Genomic DNA, 26177 nt, shown 5'->3' on the forward strand with positions numbered 1-26177 from the left:
ATCTCTAATGGACTCCTGACGCCATGGGGGTTGTCTCCAGTATCTGGTGGACTGGGAGGGGTATGACCCAGAGGAGCGGTGTTGGGTTCCGGTGGACGACATTCTGGATGCCAACATCATCTGTGATTTCCACCTTTGCCGCCCGCTCCTCGTCCTCAGGGCCGTCCCTCTGGCCGGCGTCATCCTGCAGCTGGGGCTGCATGTTGGGGTGGGGTGGGGGGTACTGTCACGTCTACCTCCGCTCCTTCCCTCCGGCTTTCGACATCGCTGGTATACCGGTCCTGGGATCCATCATTACACACACCTGGCATCAATCATTACGTGCACCTGCACGTCATCATCAGGCACACCTGGACTCCATTACCTCACTTATTACCTCCCCTATATCTGGCACTCCCTTAGGTTCTTTTCCCAGTCAGTATTGTTTGTTTCATGTCTACGCTTACTCATGTTTGTTATATTGTTCGATGTTCCTTTTATTATTAAACTCATCACCAGCACTTGCTTTCTGACTCCCAGCGTATACATTACAGATAGGTAGAGACCTCAGCTTTCTCCCCATATGTATATCCTTCATGTAAAAAAAGCTGTACATTTCAGTGTTTTTGGGCCTGCTGTATCTCTGGCTCTGTAGTCACATTGTTTCTGACACCTTTATCAGAATCCCACTTACCTTTCTAACAGTACTAAGTATGTGTTTGTAGGACCTATCATTTTAAAACCCGAAATGTACTTTGAGAGTAGTATACAATATTGCAATTATTATGCGTTTAGAAAATGCCACCAGAGGGTTTGGGAGTTTACCAGGTTAATTGAAAACCGTCATAGTAAGGTATTGTTGCCCAGAAATTAGTTGATATTGAGATAAAAACAGCTGCATTGGATCTCTTTGGGCTAGGTGCGGCGATAGTGACCCACCTCGACAACATCCGGTGAAATTGCAGAGAACAAAATTCAAAATACAACAATCATAATATTAAACATTCATGAAAATACAAGTGTTTTACATGGTTTAAAAGCTTAACTCCTTGTCAATCCAACCGCTTTGTCAGATTTCAAAAAGGTATAACGGCGAAAGCATACCATGCGATTATCTGAGGAAAGCTCCCCGCATACAAAAGCATTGAAAACATTTTCCAAACCAGCAGAGGCGCCACAAAAGTCAGAAATAGTGATAAAATAAATCACTTGCCTTTGAAGATCTTCCTCTGTTTGCAATCCCAAGGGTCCCAGCTACACAACAAAAGGTTGTTTTGTTCGATAAAGTCCTTCTTTATCAACCAAAGAAGTCAGTTTAGTTGGCGTGTTTGATTCAGTAATCGACCCGTTCTACTCGTTCAACATGCATACAAAGGAATCCCAAAAGTTACCAATAAACTTCGTCCAAACAAGTCAAACAACGTTCTAATCAATCCTCAGGTACCCTAATATGTAAATAAATTATAAAAGTTAAGACGGAATGTAGTATGTTCAAGACTGGAGATAAATAACGAAGTGCGCGCCCTCATCCACACGCGCCACAAGACTACAGTCCAAAATGAGAGCCACCTTGAAAAACTATAATTACTAACTTATTTTTCAAAAAACAAGCCTGAAACCCTTTCTAAAGACTGTTGACATCTAGTGGAAGCCATAGGAACTGCAATCTGGGAGTAATTCCTTTGAATATCCCATAGACAAGCATTTGAGTGGGTGGTGACCTCAACAACAACAACAAAATTCTGGATGGATTCTCCTCTGGTTTTTGTCTGTTACACTCACAGACATTATTTTAACAGTTTTAGAAACTTCTGAGTGTTTTCTATCCAATGCTACCAATTATATGCATATCCTGAGTAACAGGCAGTTTACTTTGGGCACGTCAGTCACCCGAACTTCCAAATACTGCCCCCTAGCCTTAAGAAGTTTTAACAGTGCATTATTCCATCAAAACGTCCCCTAATGTAAAAGTTAAAGTCAAGGACTAGACACACATTACTACCTAACTGACTAAGTCTCATCAGGCCTGAGTAATAGGAGGTCATTCATATAATGATGTTTGTTAGTTCAGTTTAAGCAGACAAATGTATCCTTGGATAAATTACACCTTCAAACAGTGTGTCCAATAGTTGGCCACCGGAGAGCTGTGCCAAAGAGAGAAGAATCCCAGGACTGGGGTTATCAATCAGGCGTAATGAGTGAGGCAAAGTGACCAGACCAAATAATTTGCATAGTAATGCCTCCAACAATGTGTCTGGCAGTGGCTGGGCCTGCCATGGTTGAGAGGGCCTAGTATCGACCTTCTCTTCAAAGCCCGGGACAATACGAGTGTTCCAGGAGTCCAGAACAGCACACAGCCTTCGATCCTACACTTTTCTCAACCCTCCATTAATCAATCCAAAAAAAAGGCACCCAACCAGCTAACTAATCAATCTATTTGTCTGTGATGGTGCGAGGGAGGGAGGGGTTTGGATATGTGATGGGGTTGCTTTGAATAAAGAACGGGGAGTACAGAGGTGAGAAGACAAAGCTTTGGAAGAATCGTAGATATGGGTGGATAACTAAAGAAATACTGTTGGAAAAAGTTAACGAGAAGATGGATAACTTCAGTGGTACAATTGGAGAGGGAAGAGAAAATATTATTTTGTCCTAAATGAGCCAAGACTTTCAGTGCCTTTCTGCCTCGCTTCCATGATCCCAATCACACAAGATTGAGCTGGCCCTCCCACTGAATAACAAACACATTACCCAGCATGCCATTTGTTTGGTGTCCTTCAGCAGCTAGCTAGCTGACTCATTATTTAGCTTTTGCGGAGGACATTTGTTTCCTCTCTGACCCTACAGGTGGGACAAACACAAACAGACCTACTGACTAAGTGCGTCAAACTTATTTGTTCTTCAAACCCAGTGTTATGAGGATGGAAGAGAGAGAGAAATCCCGCAGGAATGATGAGGATGACTCATCCACTAGAGTATGTCTGAGTTCCATTAACTCATGTCTGCTCATTAGTATTGTTACCGAAAGATAGGGCCAATGAAGTATGAGATGAATCTCTCTACCCCCGGGGCATCTGCTTATTGTCTCCACGCCAGAGGAGGCTGGTGGGAGAATCTATAGGAGGATGGGCTCATTGTAATGGCTGGATAGGAATTAATGGAACGGCATCAAACACGTTGAATATATGGAAACCACACGTTTGGCTCCATTCCACTGATTCCATTCCAGCCATTACAATGAGCCCTTCCTCCTATACATCTTCCCACCAGCCTCCACTGCTCCACACTGCAATGACACCAGTGGCGAAAGAGAGTTCATCGGAGGTGAGGGAAGCGTTGTCTCTGTGTCATGTGTCTGTGTGTGTTGGCCCACGTGTGTTATTTTCCCAGTGTGTCTCCATCTCCTCCTTGCAGCCATACTTCAGTGTGTGTTGGCCTGGGATGAAGAGGAGCCTCTGTTCTCCTACACCTCTCGGTCGCTGTGTCCATCCCTGCATCATCTCACCACCTCTCCCTGCTGATCTACAGTACAGCAGGCAGGCTGGCTGTAAATGGGATCCTTTTAGAGCCACAAGGCTTTTGGCGCTTTGACGCAGGCGGGACACTTGACTTGACAAGGTTCTTCAACAACAGGAATGGCTTGCCAACCAGCCCACTCCCACAAAGTCAGATACAATGCAGAATACTGAGTGGAATACTGAGTGAAATACTGAGTGAAATACTGAGTGGAGGGAAATGCCATGAACTGCTGCTTGCATTGCTGACTTTCCATCCTCAAATGTTCACCTTATTCTCTCTCTCTCTCTCTCTCTCTCTCTCTCTCTCTCTCTCTCTCCGTCTATTCACATCCTCTCCTCTCTCTCTCTCTCCTCTCTCTCTCTCTCTCTCTCTCTCTTCTCTTTCTCTTTCTCTTTCTCTTTCCTCGCTCTCTTTTCTCTCGCTCTCTTTCTCTCTCTCTCTCTCTCTCTCTCTCTCTCTCACACCCCCTGATACACTTACTATGGGGTTAAAGTGCAGCATTTGGGACGGCAGATAGCCTAGTGGTTAGAGCAACCTTTAACTGAAAGGTTGCTAGATCGAATCCCAGAGCTAAAAAGGTGAAAATCTGTCGTTCTGCCACTGTTCCCCGGTAGGCTGTCATTGTAAATAAGAATTTGTTCTTAACTGACTTGCCTAGTTAAATAAAATGTCGGCTTTAATTTGAGGGTATATTAATCCATGAACCGTTTAGAGATTACAGCACTTTTATGACATAGTCCCCCATTTTAGTTGACCAAAAGTATTGGAAAAGTTTGCTTATATGTGTATTAAAGTAGTCAAAAGTTTAGTATTTGGTCCCACGCAATAATTACATCAAGCTTGTGACTCTACAAAATTGTTGGACGCAGATAATTTTGTGCCCAATAGAAATGAATGCTAAATAATGTATTGTATAATATTGGAGTCACTTTTATTGTAAATAAGAATATAATATGTTTTTATACACTTCTACATTAATGTGGATGCTACCATGATTACAGATAGTCCTGAATGAATCATGAATAATGATGAGTGAGGAAGTTACAGATGCACAAATATCATACCCCCCCCCCCACAGAAAAAAGCTAAACTCCCCTGTTATTGTAATGGTGAGAGGTAGCATGTCTTGGGGGTATGATATTTGTGCGTCTGTAACTTCCTCACTCATCATTATTCATGATTCATTCAGGACTATTTGTAATCATGGTAGCATCCACATTAATGTACACATCACTGCATTCTGTGTCAGGAAGTAGACTTGCTCTCTCTGAAGTCTCGTAGATCTTTTTTGTTTATAAAGCCATCCTGCATAAACTTCCGCTGTACCTTACTTCATTACTAAAGGACAATACCACTCAAACTATATATTGTTATTTGTTTCATTAGTCCACTGTTGATACAGTCCCAAAATGTTTTACATGTCAGCAATCAAATTTTTAAAGATATAAAACTTTCAAAATACAGAAAGTGTCACAGTATAATAGGTTTTGGATCATATGCGGGCCTGATCACTGGATTGGACCTGGTCTAGAACCATGGATGGCACAACAACGTATGACAGAGTCAGATGACAAGTCACCTGGTACAGATAATCTTGATGCCAAATTGCTCAGAGTTACAGCTAACCAAATATCTATCCCAATCTCTCATATTTTAATAAGTGCTTGAGGTATGGGGTGTGCCCAGAAGTCTGGAAAGAGTCCAATGTTATTCCACTACCTAAGGATAAAAGAATCTGCATTCACTGGTCCTAATAGTCATCCTATAAGCTTGCTGCCTGTGTTAAGTAAATTATTGGATTTTTTTTTATCTGTACAAATCGTGGATTATTTCTCATGTAATGGTCTGATAACAGGTTTCCAGCATGCATACAAAGAAGGGCATTCTACGAGTACGGCCTTAGCACAAATGACAGATGATTGTTTAAAGAGTATGGATGACAGGAAGTTAGTTCGATTTCAGTGCTGCTTTTGATGTAATTGATCATGAACTGTTACTAGGTAAACTCAAATGTTATGGTTTTAAGTCTGCAGCTCTATCCTGGAAGGAAAGCTATCTATCCAGGAGAAGGCACAAAGTGTTCTTTAATGGTAGCTTTTCAAACAGTAAAGATATACACTGTGGTGTTCCTTAAGGAAGTTGCCCAAGCCCACTTCTCTGCTCTATCTTTTCTAATGATTTACCTTCAGTTATTAACAAAGCAAGAGTGGTCATGTATGCTGATGACTCTACAATGTATAGCGCAGCATCAGAATGTAATGAGCTAACAGGTGTACTGAGCAGTGAACTAAGAATGGTGTCTGTCTTGATATGAACAAATTAGTGTTTAACTTTTCTAAAACGAAATGTATTGTATTTGGTTCAAGATATATGCTTGCTGATGATCCCCAATTGAATTTGTCAATGAATAGAATGCATGTAGAGCAAGTGAAAAAACAAAACTAATAGGCATCATGTTGGATGCAGCTTTATCATGGTCAGAACACATAGATAGCAGTGTTATTAAGATGGTTAAGGGAATTGCTGTTACAAGAAAATATTCAGAGTATGCAACATCTAGCACACTGAATCAGGTGATTCAATCCCTGGTCCTATCACACTTAGAGTACTGTCCAGTTATATGGTCAATCCCTGGTCCTATCACACTTAGAGTACTGTCCCCGTTATATGGTCAATCCCTGGTCCTATCACACTTAGAGTACGTCCAGTTATATGGTCAATCCCTGGTCCTATCACACTTAGAGTACTGTCCAGTTATATGGTCAATCCCTGGTCCTATCACACTTAGAGTACAGTCCAGTTATATGGTCAATCCCTGGTCCTTTCACACTTAGAGTACAGTCCAGTTATATGGTCAATCCCTGGTCCTATCACACTTAGAGTACAGTCCAGTTATATGGTCAATCCCTGGTCCTTTCACACTTAGAGTACAGTCCAGTTATATGGTCAATCCCTGGTCCTTTCACACTTAGAGTACAGTCCAGTTATATGGTCATCTGCAGCAAAGAAAGATATAAAAAAGCTCCAAATGGCTCAGAACAGGGCTGCCAGATTAGCTCTTCATTGCTCTATCTGTATGAATATTATCCAAATGCATCAGAATCTCTCATGGCTTCACGTTGAAACAAATTACTATCCAGTCTTCTGATATTCTTTAGGAATGTTATATATTCCTAAAGAATGTTATATAAAAACACAGTATTTTTCAGGCCAGTTAGTACATACTAGCAACACGCATAACCACCAAATCAGACAGGCAAATTCAGGGCAGCTAAGACAACCCAAGCCAAGGACAAATCACCTTAAATCTAAAGTTTTATATAGAGCCATAGCTGAATTGAACTCTTTACCAATCCATATTTCTCAGGCAAAAAGTAAATCCACCCTCAAGAAAAAAATTCAAGAACATCTAATGCGATAGACCATATGACTGGACAGGAAATAGAAAGCATCAACTGAATGTTAAATGTGTTTCCTGTCAGGTATTTTAATTGTCTGTATTGTCTACTTGTTGAATGTTTGTGAAGTCTTGATTTGTAGTTGTTTGTAATGTCTTGTTAATTGGTGTTGGACCCTAGGCAGATTAGCTAGTGTTACAGCGTTAGCTGATGGGGATTCTAATAAAAATAAAAACAATTACAGAGGATAGGATAGGATAGGATCAGTATGCAGAAGTCCAGAAATCAGAATAACTGTAAGTTCCTAACCTAAGATTTCGGAGATGTTCTTTTGGAATAGTCTGGAGAGATGTACCATTTTCATCTGCGAAAATACTCATGACAGATATTTTTGAAGTATGTTGAAGAGTAGGCATTTTATCCAGCTCAAATGTATTGGAATCAAACAATATCGGATAAAATTATTAGGTTGAATATTCATGGCATCCAAATAAGGTGTGTAGTGGAGAAACTATCTCTAAATAGGTCATTGATTTTTCACATGCTGTTGTTAAAGCCAAGAGAAACTTCAAGTACGATGCCACTTCCTTTACTTCTTTACAGCAGTTTCTTTCTGCATTGCCACATCTGGTAAGGTTTTCTCACTGTAATCTTACAGCTCACACAGACCTGCTCTGCATCATAATAGGACTCCTCGGATCCCCCCATACACACTACCACTCCTTCCTCTTTCTCCTATATACTACACACCGTAGGCCCTACACTTCTCCCCCATCCCCCAAACACACTACAGTACTCCATTGTGAACACACACTGATATGCAAGATCACATCCATGCGTACACACACACTCAATACAGCACCCCCCTGAGTCTGTTATTTGAGCATAGTGTGGCAGTGACAGGCAGAGAGGAGAGCAGAGCACATGGCCCTGGTGCTCCAGAGTGAGGTAATACTGCTGATGAGACCCGGGCAGGCAAGCAGGCAGCTCAGAGAGGGGGAGAGGACTGGAGATCTGGAGCCTACCATAGATACTATACACTGGCAATCTGCTCTATGCTTCTGTCAGAGGAACGAATGAGAGGAAAGAGAAAAAGAGAGAGAAGAAAGAGAGGCTTAGTTTGAGAGAAAGAGAATCCGAAAAGAGGGACAGCTACCGAAATAATAGAGTGAAATARAATAGACAGATAGGAGTTTTATCTTTAGAAAAAGGCTCTGAAGAACAAAATAGAGAGATCCTGAAGATAAAACTGTCAATTGAGAGGAAGTAAGAAGATCAAAAAGAGAAAGACAGAAAAAGAGATGGACTGAGAGAAGAAAAGAGGAATGTGAGAGATACAATAACAGAGAGATGTTCTCTGAAATGTCGAGTTCCAGCTCTGTGCTTCTCCAGTTGGCCCTCACACAACCGTGTCTTCATACCTCTGATTGGGGCTACAGCTTGACGTTGAAAAGTTATTGGGAGTTTATAGACTACATCTGGCAGAGGTACTGTTTGGATGTGAGTTGCGCCGTTTGAATGGAACACCATATTTGGCCTGAGTTATGACAACGTTTAGTGCGGGTGTAAATATTAGGACAGGTTTGTGAAGTATTCCGGACAGCGGATCCTCCCTGTGAGATGTATACTGCAGTAGGGCCCAGAGAGAAAGAGAGAGAGAGAGAAGGGATGGTGGAGGAGGGAGGGGGGGGTGTAAAGAGACAAATGAGAGATGAGTGCAAGAAAGAGAACATGATATGCATGCACAAAATAGTGAGAGGGGGGGACAGAAAGAGTGTGAAAGAGGGAGAGAGACAGAGTGAGAGAGAGAAACATAGAGGGAGGGAGACAGAGTGAGAGAGAAAAACATAGAGCGTGAGAGGCAGAGAGAGAGTGAGAGAGAGAATGCTTGTGTCCCTTGGGGGGCCTTTTTGCTGTTAGAGCTGGCAGGAAGCCGCTTCCCGGTGTCTGTGCAGTTCCAAGTTCCTTAATGATCTGCCACAGCTAACTAGCATTGTGTAATTATCTTCAGCCAATGGGTGAGCTGAACTAACCAACGTCACTATGTGGAGTCATTAATCCAACACACATGTTGAGAGGACATGAATATGAACACACAGCTGGTTCCAGGTATTATCTCTAAGCCTGAAGACACAGCTGTCATCATCAGATGCCAACTTTGAATCGGATGCATTTTTAAAAGTTGAAAACAGAGATGTTGCTACACACGAAGAGGCAGATTTTGAACGACACCTCAGAGATGACACCAAACAGCAGAAGCTTCTAGAGCCAGATTGGACTGACAGCTTGATGAATGTGTGTGTGCGCGTGCATGTGTGCATGTGTGTTCATTTGTTGAAAAGGATTGTATAGCTCATAAGACTGTGCTGCAATGTGTGTGTGTGCATACTTCCATACGTGCACGTGTGAGTGAAAGCATAATGAATGGACACACATGGTACACACTCATAATGCATGGACCCTGAAATTCATAAATGCCACAGAGGAATCAAGGTCATCTCAGCAGGTCTCCAGTATGAGAACCATGAAGCTCCCCCCACTGACAGCCCACCAGAGGCTAGGGCCAACTGACCCTTCTGCAGGGCACTGAGCTACACACTGGAGCTTTTTTGCATGATCATAATTCTAATCTAGAGCATGTTTTGATCAGAGGAGGCTGGTGGGAGGAACTGTAGGGGGATGGGCTCATTGTAATGGCTGGAATGGATAAAATGTAATGGAATCAAAAATGTGGTTTCCATATGTTTGATGTGTCTGATGCTGTTCCATTTATTCCATTCCAGCCATTACAATGAGCCCATCCTCCTATAGCTCCTCCCACCAGCCTCCTCTGGTTTTGATAGACACGCAATCATGGGAAAATAACTCTCTGGTATGTGGGACTGGAGATGGAGCTTGAAACGGTGAGAGGTTTAACATGATACAGCTGTGAGGTGAGCGGAGTGTCCATTTTGGTGAAAGTGAAATTATTTGGTAAGTGATTTATGGGCTAGACTGTGTGAGACAGACAACTGTCACATCAATGCAATTATTGATGGATTTGTAAACACAACAGTCAAGCCAGTAAATCCTTTACTACACAAAGTTTGAGTCAACAAGTTAACAGACGGTCACACACTTCAAACACTTGGTCAACGTGTGAGAAAGAGTCCAGCACTTACCCCAAAGCCTTTTCTCCCTAGCACTCTTCCAGAATACATCCCAAGCCTTGTTGGTAGAGACTTTCACGTGCTCACTGAAGGACCTCCGCAGTGGAGTTTTGCCAATATGAGGCATATTCCATGTGTCCTGTTCTCTCCCTGAAAAACCTCCGCACCTCTGCTAGTCACTCACTCCTCTCTGGATCCATCAGGGTGAAAAGCCCCTGCGAGTTAGTCAGTCAGTCCGTTCACCAAGTCCACCAGAGAGACGGAGCGCTCTAAGGAAAGAGAGAAGTTCCTCTTGCCGGGCTGACACTTGATGCAGAAAGTCTGCATGTAATTTGTGAACACCCTCCTCCAGTGTGGCCTGAAAAGTAAATAGCATCAAATTTGGGTTAAGACCCCCCCCTCCTCCATTCCCCCCACGCACAGAGATGGGCAGTATTTATTTGAAATATGTATTTCAATTACTTTTGAGTATTTTGTCATTTGTATTACACTTGGCTGAACTACACTCCAGTGTATTTTGTAACAAGATACTTTTCAGAGCTGAAATTTGTATTTTCAAAATACAATATACAAAATACTTTTCTATACCGTTTTTATAGTGGTTTACAATTTTGTGGCCCCCTTTCACTCTGCATTGGTATCAGAAGTCTGATGGCACTATGGTGTGATAAGAGTGTCTGCTAATTGAACTAAATGTAAACGTACTGTATAAAGTACCAGTCAAAAGTTTGGACACACCTACCCATTCAAGGGTTTTTCTTAATTTTTTTACTATTTTCTAAACTGTAGAATAATAGTGAAGACATCAAAACTATGAAATAGTGTTAAACAAATCAAAATATATGTTATATCTCAGATTCTTCAAAATAGTCACCCTTTGCCTTGATGACAGCTTTGCACACTATGGCATTCTCTCAACCAGTTTCATGAGGTAGTCACCAGGAAGGCATTTCAATTAACAGGTGTGCCTTGTTAAAAGTTAATTTGTGGAATTTCTTTCCTTCTTAATGCGTTTAAGCCAAGCAGTTGTGTTGTGACAAGGTAGGGGTGGTAACCAGAAGATAGCCCTATTTGGTGAAAGACCAAGTCTATATTATGGCAAGAACAGCTCAAATAAGCAAAGAGAAATGACAGTCCATCATTACTTTATGACATGAAGGTCAGTCAATTCTGAAAATTTCAAGAACTTTGAAAGTTTCTTCAAGTGCAGTCGCAAACCATGAAGCGCTATGATTGGCTAAACTGGCTCTCATGAGGACCTGGAAGTGTGTTGGTTCATTGTCCTATTGAAAAACAAATAATAGTCCCACTAAGCGCAAATCAGATAGAATGGCACCCCCACACATCACACCTCCTCCTCCATGCTTCACGGTGGGAACTACACATGCTGAGATCATCCGTTCACCTACTCTGCGTCTCAGAAAGACACGGCGGTTGGAACCAAAAATGTCAAATTTTGACTCATCAGACCAAAGGACAGATTCCACCGGTCTAATGTCCATTGCTCGTGCTTCTTGGCCCATGCAAGTCTCTTCTTATTATTGAAGTCCTTTAGTAGTGGTTTCTTTGCAGCAATTAGTCCATGAAGGCCTGATTCACGCAGTCTCCTCTGAACCGTTGATGTTGAGATGTGTCTGTTACTTGAACTCTGTGAAGCATTTATTTGGAATGCAATCTGAGGTGCAGTTAACTCTAATGAACTTATCCTCTGCAGCAGAGGTAACTCTGGATCTTCCTTTCCTGTGGCGGTCCTCATGAGTGCCAGTTTCATCATAACGCTTGATGGTTTTTGCGACTGCACAATGTAGAAAATAGTAAAATAAAGAAAAACCCTTGAATGAGTAGGTGTGCCCAAACTTTTGACTGGTACTGTATGTAAAAATTATCAATCGCAAAGCATGTTGAGTATTCCTATAATGAGCTTCGACCCGAAAAAATTGCAATAGTAATACCCAGTGTGCTTTAAAAAAAATTCACCTTTATTTAACCAGGCAAGTCAGTTTAGAATAAATTCTTATTTACAATGATGGCCTACCCTGGCAAAACCATTGTGCGCCGCCCAATGGGACTCCCAATCACTGCCAGTTGTGATGCAGCCTGGAATCAAACCAGGGTCTGTAGTGATGCCTCTAGCACTGAGATGCAGTGCCATAGACCGCTGTGCCACTCGGGAGCTTTGTAGTTCATTTTGGTATGTTTATTTTCACATATACATTTAGGTAATTTAGCAAACACTTTTATCGAGAGTAACTTACAGTCATTCAACTAAGGTACTGTAGATTAACAACAACGTATCACATTCATAGCAATTCAAAAGTTTGTAACCGTTACTGACGATGTTGTTGCTGTTCTTGCCGGCTACTTGCAAATGTACTTCTGTATTTTAAAATATAATATACATCTATTTTAATTAAATACATTTTAAAATATAAGTATTTTAGTCGTTTATTTTGATACACTGATCTTTATGGTATCTTGTCATTTTATTTAGTAATTGTATTTTGTAACTCTTGCCCATCCCTTCCGATGCACACGCATGCACGCTTACACACACACACACACACACACACACACACACACAACACAACACACGACACACACCACACACACACACACACACACACACACACACACACACACACACACACACACACACACTGCAACAATTCATGAACACACTCATTCCTCTCTTAGACACAAAGATAAATATTAAGTTATGGACGGTGAGTTAAACCATAGGAAAATAGACTGAGTATTCTCCCCTCACTTCCTTCTTATTTTCATAAGATGAGTTTAAAGAGGAAGCCTTTGGTGCTTTTGAGCTGACAGACCACATAACAGATATATCTTTCCCTGGCAACACAAATAACATAACGACAACAAACACAATATCGCTGCATGCAACTTTGTCAAATTCAGTGCATGACGCTCAGAGGTTTGTTATGACCTAGATTCAATCTGGACCATGGATGATCCGCACTATATTGCAATTGAAATTTAAAGCGAACATTCCCGCGTTCCCAGAGACTGCATTGAAGGTGAACATAGCATATGTTGGGTCAATCAAAAATTCCCTTATGAATCTAGCCCTACATATTGATAAATGTGACAGTGCATTTGCTTGTGTTTGCAAAAAGATTGTGGGTTAGATTGGTATTTGTATGAATGTTGGACCATTGCTTTTGTGATACATATTTGAACGCATAATATCATCAGCAGTAATCCATACAATTATGTTCACTTCTCTTTGATATGATGTGGTGGACACATCATATGTCCTGACAAATTAACATATTAGCAATGAGTGGAAGGAATAGCCTTATTCTAACATTTCTAAACATTCCCCCACACCACATTTGCTACACTCATCTGTGCATTTTTTTCTCTGCTCTTAAGCCATCCTCACTTCCTGTTGCCAGAGCAAACATCTACCCTCCCTCCCTCCCTCCCTCCCTCCCTCCCTCCCTCACACAAGCAGGCTGAACCAAGGGGCCCTCGCTGCAGTATAGATAGAGGATGGGGGAGATAGAGGTTAGAGGGAGCAATGGGGGAGAGTAAGGGAGATGAGACACAAGCAGGGATAATGCAGAGAGAGAGAGAGAGAGATTAGGGGCAGAATTCTCTTACCAGCCCAATCCCAGAGTGATGGTTGAACAGAGATCATATCACTCTGATGGCACGTGTGCCCTGCTGGCAGATACTGAGGTGATAAGAGCTGTACAACAAACACACACACCAAGGCCTCTATCATTGGTGGTAGGATCAGTGTTAATCTGAGCCCCCACGTTGCACCCAGGGTCCAATCCTGGCAGAGAACATGATCCGTGGTTCTGTTCAGACAGACAGAAACAAGCCTGCTTCCTGTTGGCTGGCTTTCAACATTTGACATCTCAGACGACTCCCAGTTTGAGTTGGATGAATAGACACATGGTAACAAAGATTTAAATTATTTAATGTTACAATTAGTTCCCTCTTTCAATCCCTTTCAAGTATTTCTCAAGTAGTTGTTGTGGTGATGGTAATGTTTGTAATAGTTTTACAGCCCTTGGGGGTCAGACATGAGGCGGCTTTTGGCACATTTGTTTATGTTTCAAACAAGGCCAAAATTAATTGTTTTCCCAATGGTTATCTCAATACCATTTTGGTGTCACGCCTTTTTATGTCTGGGCTTGACCCACCATCCGCAGTCTATGGAAATTCCAGCTACAGCAAGGTCCTGATTCTGAGATTGGCACAGCACTGATGGTTAACCTGGAATCACAGAGAAAAGTTAATCAATGGAGGAATTATATAGTATATGGTAAGCTGATGGTGAAATTCCTCACAATACACTGATACAGTATTCTGTTATTTATCCCCCATATTGTACAGTATCTGTGAAATGACTAAACTGCCAATAGGATGTGTGGATAAGTTGTTGAAACTCTTGCCACAAAACCTGGATCTGAGGTTTCACCAATGATTGTATTGCAAAATACTCTGTCCAGGGTGACATTTATAATGGCATTGTTGGAGCGCTGGCCTAGCTTGTAAATGACTGCATCTAGCCTAGTGCTGGGCTAACCCCTAACGCTGCACAAGCTGGCATCTGGATCACATTAGGGACGGCAGCCTCTCTATTGACTATTGACTGTTCCTGTGAGAAATTATCAAGTAAAGGACTTCTCATATATCTTCTTTATGGATCAACTCTTTCCGGTGTGATTATTCTCTTTCCCATACTCAGTAATAGGTCTGCTTTGGCTGCCTACCTCAGGAGAGACTGACCTACTGATAAGACAAACAACTTTGCAGTACGTTGTATCCACTATCCTTCAGCCCCAAAGCAGCATAAGCATTTCAAACAGCACATACGTCTTCTCTTTAGAGTGGTCATCAACCAAACTGGTGAGAAGTTATAGAAACCATCATCAGCTATGTGCTTAATTCTGTTTATCACTTAAAGTCATGATCTCTTGCTAGCTTTATCCTATAAATATTTATTAGCCTCTAACACTGACTAATTTGCCTGTATTTAGAAAGGGGTAGCAAGGTAGACTACATGGAAAATGAGAGAGGCGGACTACTGGTCATCTGTGGCTTCATAAAAAAATAACGTGATGGATAGTGTTCCAGTTTAGGCCTGCCATAACGTAGCTACAAGAAATCAACTAAACAAGACCCATGCAGTTCATACCAACACAATTACAGTTTTAACTAAAGTTATCATACTTCCAAAAAGACTAACAACAAGCCTTGATTGTTAGGGGAGCTTATGCACTGGCGTGTAGTAGAAAGACAAGTCTTAAGAGTATATGTTTGGGGACAACCCACCGCCATCACATGGCTGCCCACGTTAGCTCGTAAAGAGGTCAAAGCTGTGACATGATTAGTGGAATCAACTAGTGAGCCTTAGATAAGTAATAGACAGTCCCCCACAGCATTGATAACTCCCCTTAGGAGTGTGTTTCGGTGTGTGTGTGTGCACATTCCTGCGTATGTGTGTTTATGTGTGTGTGTGTTTACGCACGTCACCTGTCTGTTCGCCCCACATTATCGCCACCATCCCTCAGTCGTAAACACAACACACTGGACCTGTCAGATGCTTGTCAAGAGAGTGCTTGAACTTCTTTATGGCACGCTTCTGAAAGCCAGGCCTCTCCAAAGACCTGCTCGTTCATCACTGGCATCGTTCACTCACTGGCAAGAATTAATTTGGCTGATAATAGCCTCCTCCCGAGACTCTGCCCTATGTTCATTTGAAGGGACGGAATAAAACATGATTACTGGAAATGTGTTCCCTTCCCTCTCTATCTTTGGCTCATGTCCTTTGCTCCTCTCTGGTCTCATGGCACTATGCACAAGCCTGGTCAATGCGGTACATGTTTGTAACCAGCGTTCAGAGGCAACATTTTTAAATAGGTTGCACATCCAGGAGGTGAAGTTGTTATCCAGGAGGTATCTGGCATTAACTAAGCCAAGCTGTTTGATTGTTGCCAGCCAACAGATGCATCTTTCATCACATGACCTCAAAGCTCCAGATCAAATGTCCTGTAAGTGATGATCATTGCATCTGTTGATGATCTATCAAAGAGCAACCTAGTTACCAATTGCATTTAGACCATATGTACGTTTCACATACATTTGAGCTTGTCAAACACCCAAACATCATCGATTTCTAAAAGCTTTAACCTCGATCTGATCAAAGGCTTTGGAGTTTTCACCAATCTACCCAATTCATCCATGTAGATTGCAACCGACTCAACCGACTCGGCCAGGATATGTACACAAGGGAAACGAGATCTTCAAAATGGTCACGTTCGGGGACGTTTTACCCTGTGGAGCGAAGTTAAAAGTTAATGAATCCGTCTGGTTTGGAGTGCGGCGCTCAAGTCAAATCAAATTGTATTCGTCACATGCTTCGTAAACAACAGGTGTGGACTAAGTACCAGTGCCAAATCTATGTGCAGGGGTACAAGGTAATTGAGGTAGATATGTACATATAACTAAGAATAAAGTGAAAGATAGTAAACAGTAGCAGCAGTGGATGTGATGAGTCAAAACATTTAGTGCAAAAAGGGTCAAGGCAGATAGTCCGGGAGGCTATTTAACTAACTATTTAGCAGTCTTATGGGTTGGCAGTAGAAGCTGTTCAGACTTGGTGCATTGGTACCGCTTGCCATTCAGTAGCAGAGAGAACAGTCTATGACTTGGGTGGCTGGAGTCTTTGACAATTTTTCGGGCCTTTCTCTGACACCACCTGGTATGTAAGTCCTGGTTGGCAGGGAGCTTGGCCCCAGTGATGTACTGTGCCATCCACACTACTTTCTGTAAAACTTTGCGGTCAAATGCCAAGCAGTTGCCATACCAAGCGGTGTTACAGCCAGTCAAGATGCTCTCAATGGTACAGCTGTAGAACTTTTTAAGGATCTGAGGGCCCATGCCAAATCTTTTCAGCCTCCTGAGGGGGAAGAGGCATTGTCGTGCCCTCTTCATGACTGTGTTGCTGTGTTTGGACCATGGCAGATCCTTAGCGATGTGAACACAGAGGAACTTGAAGCTCTCGACCCGCTCCACAACAGCCTCGTCGATGAGAATGGGGGCGTGCTCGGCCCTTTCCTGTAGTCCACGATCATCTTCTTTGTCTTACTGATGTTGAGGGAGAGGTTGTTTTCCTGGCACCACACTGCCAGGTCTCTCTGACCTCCCTATAGGTTGTCTCATCGTCGTCTGTGATCAGGCTGACCACCGTTGTGTATTAGGCAAACTTAATGATGGTGTTGGAGTCGTGCACGGGCACACAATTGTGGGTGAACAGGGAGTACTGGATGGGACTAAGCACGCACCCCTGAGGGGCCCCCGTGTTGAGGGTCAGCATGGTGGATGTGCTGTTGCTTTCCCTTACCACCTGGGGTGTCTTGTCAGGAAGTCCAGAATCCAGTTGCAGAGGGAGGTGTCCAGTCCTTAGCTTAGTGATGAGCTTGGAATGGCACTATGGTGTTGAGCGCTGAGCTGTAGTCAATGAACATAATTCTCACGTACAGTGCCTTCAGAAACTATTCATTCCCCATGTCTTATTCCACATTTTGTTGTGTTACAGCCTGAATTCAAAATTGATTACATGTAAAAAAAAAAATCCTCACCCATCTAGACACAAACCCCATAATTCCCAAAGGGAAAACATGTTTTTTGACATTTTTGCAAATGTATTGAAAATGAAATGCAGAAATATCTTATTTACATAAGTATTAGAGTCAATACTTTGTAGAAGCACATTTGGCAGTGTCACGTTCCTGACCTGTTTTATGTTATTTTTGTATGTGTCTAGTTGGTCAGGGCGTGAGTTGGTGTGGGCATTCTATGTTTTGTGTTTCTATGTTTAGGTCACTTGTAATTAGCCTTATATGGTTCTCAATCAGGGACAGGTGTTTGACGTTGCCTCTGATTGAGAACCATATATAGGTTGGCTGTTCACACTGTTTGTTTGTGGGTGATTGTCTTCTGTGTCTGTGTATGTTGCACCACACGGGACTGTTTCGGTTTGTTTGTTCGTTTGATGTAGTCCGTTCCTGTTCGTGAGTTCTTCGTGCATTTATGTAAGTTCCATGTTCAGGTCTGTCTACGTCGTTTTCTTATTTTGTAGTTTKTTKAAGTGTTTTCGGTTTTCGTCAGTACTTTAATAAACTTCATTATGTCCAAATATCACGCTGCGCTTTGGTCCAATCCCTACTCCTCCTCTTCGTCTGAAGAGGAGGAGGACACCCGTTACAGGCAGTGATTAGAGCTGTGAGTCTTCTTTCTATGTAAGTCTCTAATTGATTTCCACAGCTGGATTGTGCAACATTTGCACATTATTATTTTCAAAATGTTTCAAGTTCTGTCAAATGGGGTTGTTGRTAATTGTTAGACAACCATTTAGAGTTCTTGCCATAGATTTTCAAGTAGATTTAAGTCAAAACTGCAACTCGACCATTCAGAAACATTCAACATCGTCTTGGTAAGCAACTCCAGTGTATACTTGGCCTTGTGTTTTGGGTTATTGTCCTGCTGAAAGGTGAATTAATCTCCCAGTGTCTGGTGGAAAGTAGACTGAACCAGGATTTCCTCTAGGATTTTGCATGTGCTTAGCTCCATTTTAGTTTATTTTTTATCCTGAAACTCCCCAGTCCTTAACGATTACAAGCATACACATAACATGATGCAGCCACCACCATAACATAATGCAGACACCACTATGCTTGATAATAGGGAGAGTGATGCTCAGTAATGTGTTGTATTGGGATTTGCCCCAAACATACTGTAACACTTTGTATTCAGGACAAAAAAAATTGAATTGTTTTGCCACATCTTTTGCAATATTACTTTAGTGCCTGTTGCAAACAGGATGCACATTTTGGAATATTTGTATTCTGGACAGGCATCCTTCTTTTCACTCTGTCAATTAGGTTAGAATTGTGGAGAAACTACAATGTTATTGTTGAGGTAAGGTGGCTTTCAGTTTTCCTGCATTAAAATCATCGGGCCACAAGAAATGACGCCTCTGGATGAGCATTTTCATTGTTGAGTGCGTTTTTAGTCACATAATCAGTTTATGGGGGTAAATAGACAGCTACAAAAAATAAATTAAAACTCTCTTGGTAAAGAGTATTGTCTACTGCGATATTCTAACTCAGGTGAGCAGAACCTTAAGACTTCCTTAATATTAGAGATCATGCACCAGGTGTTGTTAATAACAAAGAGACACACACCACCTCCCTTGACCTTACCCGACGCTGCCATTCAGTTCTTTTTTATCCTGAAACTCCTTAGTCCTTAACGATTACAAGCATACCCATAACATGATGCAGCCACCACCATAACATGATGCAGCCACCACTATGCTTGAAAATATGAAGAGTGATGCTCAGTAATGTGTTATATTGGATTTGCCCCAAACATACTGTAACACTTTGTATTCAGGACAAAAAGTGAATTGTTTTGCCACATCTTTTGCAATATTACTTTAGTGCCTGTTGCAAACAGGATGCACTTTTTGTAATATTTGTATTCTGTACAGGCATCCTTTTTTCACTCTGTCAATTATGTTAGTATTGTGGAGTAACTACAATGTTTTTGATCCATCCTCAGTTTTCTCCTATCACAGCCATTGAACTCTGTAACTGTTTTAAGTCACACTTGGCCTCATGGTAAAATCCCTGAGCAGTGTCCTTCCTTTCCAGCAACTGAGTTAGGAAGGTCGCCTGTGTCTTTGTGGTGACTGGGTGTATTGATAAAACATCCAAAGTGTATTTAATAACTTCACCATGCTCAAATGGATATTCAATGTCTGCTTAATTTTTTTACCCATCTACCAATAGTGCCCTTCTATGTGAGGCATTGGAAAACCTCCTTGGTCTTGAATCTGTGTTGAATCTGTGTATGAATTTCACTCCTCAACTTAGGGACCTTACAGATAATGKTATGTGTTCAATCTGGTCTCAGATCATTTCGTATTATTCTGTACACTCCATTTAGTATGATATGTTACGTATCGTTTGCTATGTATTAATTTGTGAATGTTCATCACCCATTTCGTATGATATGTTACGAATTACAATTCATATTATATTTAGGAATTTGCTAAAACGTACAATATGCTACGAATTTTCAAAACGTATGATATGTTACGAATTCTAGCTAGGTGGCTAACACCAGCTAGCGGGCTAGCGTTAGCTAGGCTAGGGGTTACAGTTAGGGGTTAGGGTTAAGTTAAGGGTTAAGGGTTAAGTTTAGAAGTTAAATTAAGGTTAGGGTTATGGGAAGGGTTAGCTAAAAGGGTTAAGGTAGGGGTTAGGGGAAGGGTTAGCTAAAAGGGTTAAGGTTAGGGGAAGGGTTAGCTAAAAGGTTAGGATTATGGTTAAGGGAAGGGTTCAATAACATGCTAAGAAGGTGCAAAGTAGCAAAAAAGTAGTAAGTAGTTGAAAAGTTGCTAATTAGCCAAAGTGCTAAAGTTGTCCGTGTTGAGATTCGAACATGCAACCTTTGGGTTGCTAGACGTTCGCTTTATAAGCTTACTCACCCATACCGACCACCACCCTACTTTTGTTTTTTCCTTTTATGTAACCATATCAAATGTAACATATCATATTCATTTGAGTGTGCCGGATTTACATTTATTATGTTACGTCTAGTCTATGAGACCAGGCTGATGTGTGGCATACAGAGTTGAGGTAGTCATTCAAAAATCATGTTAAACACTATTATTGCACACAGAGTGAGTCCATGCAATTTATTATGTGACTTGTTTAACAATTTCTTACTCCTGAATTTATTTAGGCTTTCCATAAGAAAGGGGTTGAATACTTACTGACTCAATACATTTCAGCTTTTCATTGTTTATTAATTTGTAAAATTTTCGAAAAACATAATTCCACTTTGACATTATGGGGTATTGTGTGTAGGCCAGTGATCAAAAATGTCAATTTAATCCATTTTAAATTGAGGCAGTAACACAACAACATTTTGACAAAGTCAAGGAGTGTGAATACTTTCTGAAGGCACTGTAGGTGTCCAAGTGAGAAAGGGCAGTGTGGAGTGCAATAATGTTGGGGCAGTATGCGACTTGAAGTGGGTCCAGGGTGTCTGGGATGATGATGTTGATGTGGGCCATGACCATCCTTTCAAAGCATTTCATGGCTACAGATGTGAGTTCTATGGGGCAATAGTCATTTAGACAGGTTAGCTTGGCATTATTGGGCATAGGGACTTGGTGGTCTGCTTGTAGGTATTACAGACTGGGTCAGGTTGAAAATGTCGGCGAAGACACTTGCCAGCTGGTCAGCGCATGCTCAGAGTTCGCCTCCTGGTAATCCGTCTGGCCCTGTGGCCTTGTGAACGTTAACCTATTTAAATGTCTTTCTCACTTAGACTATGGAGAGCGTGATCACATAATTGTCCAAAACAGCTGATGTTCTCACGCATGGTTCAGTGTTGCTTGCCTCGAAGCGAGCATAGAAGGCATTTAGAGCATCTGGTACGCTTGAGGCACTGGGCAGAAAGCGTCTGGGTTTCCCTTTTTTAATCCATGATAGTTTGCAAGCCCTGCCACATCGACAAGCGTCAGAGCCGATGTGGTAGGATTTGATCTTAGTACTGTATTGGCACTTTGCCTGATTGATGGTTCGTCGGAGGGCGTAGCAGGATTTCTTACATGCGTATGGGTTAGTGTCCGGCTCCTTGAAAGCGGCAGCTCTAGCCATTAGCTCAGTGCGGACAATGCCTGTAATCCATGGCTTCGTACGTACGGTCACTGTGGGGATGATGTCGTCGATGCACTTATTAATGAAGCCGGTGACTGATGTGGTAAACTCCTCAATGCCATTGGATGAGTCCCGGAACATATTTCCAGTCTGTGCTAGCGAAACAGTCCTGTAACTTAGCATCTGCTTCATTGGACCACTTCCTGTTTGAGTTTTTGCTTGTAAGCAGGAATCAGGATTATAGAGTTATGGTCATATTTGCCAAATGGAGGCTGTGGGAGAGCTTCTTATAAGTCTCTGTGTGGAGTAAAGGTGAGCTAGAGTTTTTTCACCTCTAGTTGCACAGGTGACATGCTGGTAGAAATGAGGTAAGGCGGCTTTCAGTTTTCCTACATTAAAATCACCGGGCCACAGGAGTGGTGCCTCTGGATGAACATTTTCATTGTTGAGTGCGTTTTTAGTCACAGAATCAGTTTATGGGGGTAAATAGACAGCTACAAAAAATATAAATTAAAACTCTCTTGGTAAAGAGTATTGTCTACTGCGATATTCTAACTCATGTGAGCAGAACCTTAAGACTTCCTTAATATTAGAGATCATGCACCAGGTGTTGTTAATAACAAAGAGACACACACCACCTCCCTTGACCTTACCCGACGCTGCCGTTCTGTTCTGCCGATGCATAGAAAAAACAGCTAGAATATTATCTACGTCCTTGCTCAGACAAGTTTTCAAAAAACATACGATTTTACAGTTCTTCCGGTCCCGTTGACAGGATAGTCTTGAGTGGAGCTTGTCAAATTTGTTCTCCAATGATTGTACATTTGGCAATAGAACGGAGTGTAAAGGCGGATTATTTACTCTCCGCCATAGCTTCATCAGGGTACCTGCACGTCGGCCTCTATACCGTCTCTTTCTCTTCCGAGTGTCAGGGATTAAGTCCTGGTCCAGGGTAAGCAGTATGTCCTGTACCGCTGACTCATGGAAGTAGAAATCTTCATCCAACTCGAGAATAGTTTCACTGTTCTGATGTCCAGAAGCTCTTTATCGATACTCATTTTATTTTAGCTGGTGGTTGTGTGGGATCCTTCTGAGGGGTAGATGTTGAACAGGGAACCCTGGCAAGGAAGGGCTGTTTGATGGGGTTGGAGGAGTGTAAGCCATCTGAAACCTCTCTGCCCACCTTCACGCCCACCGAGATCTGTAAATTGTGTATATGTCACATCTGTTCAGAGTCAACATACAGGATGTATAGGTGAGGCCAAATGCTCAATGATCTGCCCTCCAGGCTCTGTGTGTACAGGGGGAATGCTGGCCTATTTTAATAATGACTCAGCTAGATCTGTGTGCATGTGTGTGTGTTTGCGTAACTGGGTGTACTGTATTGGCACTTTGCCTGATTGATGGTTCGTCGGAGGGCGTAGCAGGATTTCTTACATGCGTATGGGTTAGTGTCCGGCTCCTTGAAACAGGCTGCTGACCTTGGATTTCCCTGTACTTTGAAAACACTCACAAAAAACTTAACTGGCCATATTAACCGTTTTCCATGAGCAAGCTATATCTCACTGGTTTTATCAGTGGTAGATATATACCTATATTTTGTAACTCACTTGCTTGAAAAGACTGCCTTACTGCCTAGTTATGTGCAACACTGTAGAAAGGTTGAAAATGGCAAGAACTAATTTGGCTGATAATAGCCTCCTCCCTAGATTTTGCCATATGTTCATTTGAAGGGATGGAATAAACCATGATTAATGGGAATGTGTTCTCTTCGCTCTCTCTCTTTGGGTCATCTCCTTTGCTGCTCTCTGGTAATACTATGCAAAAGCTTGGTTGCAAATGGATTTATCACGTGGCGATATTAAAGATGCGGTACATGTTTGTAAACCAGCGTTCAGAGGCAACATTTTTAAATAGGTTGCACATCCAGGAGGTGAAGTTGTTACCCASGAGGTATCTGACATGAACTAAGCCAAGCTGTTTGATTGTTGCCAGCCAACAGATGCATCTTTCATCACATGACCTCAAAGCTCCAGATCAAATGTCCTGTAAGCGATGATCATTGCATCCGTTGATGATCTATCAAAGAGCAACCTAGTTACCAATTCCATTTAGACCATATGTATCATGCCTGCTCCCGCTCCCCCTCTCTGGCGCTTTTGTTATATGTCCGTTGTTTCATTAAATGTTCACTCCCTGTACTTGCTTCTCGTCTCCAGTGTCTGTCCTTACAGAATGCTGACACCACTATTTGAAGCATCAGTGAGTTCGTGTTTTTTGTTTTTGGTGGTGACGTCGGGTCCGGGTGCCGCCACCAATGGCGGCACCCGGTGGCCGCGGGTGGCTTGTCGGGCTTCCACGCCTTAGCTGGCTCGAGAGGTTTCCTTGCAGGCTCCCATCCCATTTCATGCCTCAGCCGGCTCATCGAGCTCCCACACCTCAGCCGACTCATCGGGCTCCCATCCCACGTCATGACCACGCCTTAGCCGGCCGATCAGGCTCACATCCCACGTCATGCCTCAGCCTGCTGGTCAGGTTCGCCCAGGTGGGACAACGGGTGGCGCCCCTAGAGAGGGGGGGACACTGTCACACCTGCTCCTGCTCCCCCTCTCTGGCATTCGAGGGCGCCAGGCTGCCCATCATTACGCACACCTGTCACCTGTCACGCGCATCAGCGCTCAATTGACTCACTTGGACTACTTTGTTGATTTCCTGTCTGTCTGTTCCTCAGTTGGTTCCCCGTGTCAGCATTATTGTTGTGATGTTGTTTTGTTCCCCCGTCCAGACGCTATTCTTGTTTTGTTATATGTCCGTTATTTCATTAAATGTTCACTCCCTGTACTTGCTTCTCGTCTCCAGCGTCTGAGCTTTTGAGCTTGTCAAACACTCAACCATCATTGATTTCTAAAAGCTTTAACTTGATTTGATCAAAGGCTTTGGAGTTTTCACCAATCTACCCAGTTCATCCATCTAGATCGCAACCGACCCAATCCGCCTAGACATGTACACAAGGGAAACGAGATCTTCAAAATGGTCATGTTCGAGGACATTTGGCCCTATGGAGCTAAGTAAAAAAAAATAAAAAATCTGTCTGGTTTGGACTGCGCCACTCGTTTCCTTTCAGCTGGTAGTTGTGTGGGATCCTTCTGAGCGGTAGTTGAACAGGGACTTCCTGGAGAGGAAGGGGGTGTTTAATAGTGGGTGGAGGAGCAAAAGCCATCAAACTTCTCTGCACGCCTCCGCGCCCACCAAGGTCTGTAGAGAGTGTATATTTGTCACCTGTTCAGAGTCAACATATGGGATGTATAGGCGAGGCAATATGCTCAATGATCTGCCCTCCAGGCTCTGTGTGTACAGGGGGAATGATGGCTTATTTTGATAATGGCTAGGGTAAGTCTGTGTGCGAGTGTGTGTGTTTGTGTGTGTATGTGTGTTTGCTTAACTGGGTGTGTGTATGCATGTGTTTGGTATGTAAAGGATCATTTGGTACTGAAGGGAGAAGAGAAGTAAAACTTTCACTTCCTGTATTTTGTGTCTGAATGGAACAATTGATGCAACTTGCGAGGGGTAAATATGTCTGGCAATGAGTCAATGCCAACCAAGCCTTTTTCAGAGGAGCAGATGATGTGATGTGCTGAAATGTCCTAAATTTGTTTTTTAATTTCCTTTCTTGTTTATGTTAGATAAAAGAACCAAATAAAACAGTCTCTGCGTTTTGTGGTGATACAAACACACTGAAAATAAAACTGTGTCTACAACCTAGCCAAAATAATACAATTGTCAGCAGCAGTGGCATCATTCCCATAGGGGGCAACACGGCACGTGTCCCCTCAGATTTATCCTGTTTTAAAAATGTTCAGATGTTGAATTATTGACTAAACTTCCTTATTAAGCCCACGTTTTATAATAGTTATTTATAAAAATATCTGTCAGCTGTATTTTGAGGGGGCACACTGACTGAACCAGGCAAAGAGCCCACCCCCATCCCTATTCTCCCTAGTGGTTCCTTCCAAGGTGCACAGAGCTAAGAGATGCCTAGGCAGGATGCTACTGTAGATACTCTAGTGCGTGCAACATAGTCAGTGGAGGAGGAGAGAGAGTGTACAGTTGTGGCCAAAAGTTGAGAATGACACAAATATTAATTTTCACAGTTTGCTACTTCAGTGTCTTTAGATATTTTTGTCAGATGTTACTATGGAATACTGAAGTATAATTACAAGCATTTCATTAAGTGTCAAAGGCTTTTATTGACAATTACATGAAGTTGATGCAAAGAGTCAATATTTGCAGTGTTGACCCTTCTTTTTCAAGACCTCTGCAATCTGCCCTGGCATGCTGGATAACTTCTGGGCCCCCATTTGAGAACTTGTGGTCAATCCTCAAGAGGCGGGTGGACAAACAGAACCCCACAAATTCTG

At 42.3% G+C, this 26177-nt stretch overlaps 1 protein-coding gene across 1 annotated transcript in view; it reads right to left on the bottom strand.

The window, feature by feature from the left end:
- The window catches only part of LOC111950310 (rho GTPase-activating protein 7-like), a 60304-nt gene extending 49978 nt beyond the window's left edge, over window positions 1-10326 (bottom strand). Inside the window, exon 1 of the mRNA XM_023967778.2 lies at window positions 10055-10326. Within this exon, the coding sequence (XP_023823546.1) occupies window positions 10055-10169 (115 nt within the window). The 5' untranslated portion in view covers window positions 10170-10326. The remainder of the gene's footprint in view (window positions 1-10054) is intronic.
- Between the last annotated feature and the right edge of the window lie 15851 nt (window positions 10327-26177).

The sequence above is a fragment of the Salvelinus sp. IW2-2015 genome, linkage group LG23, assembly GCF_002910315.2.
Source record: "Salvelinus sp. IW2-2015 linkage group LG23, ASM291031v2, whole genome shotgun sequence".
NCBI classification, from domain to species: domain Eukaryota; kingdom Metazoa; phylum Chordata; class Actinopteri; order Salmoniformes; family Salmonidae; genus Salvelinus; species Salvelinus sp. IW2-2015.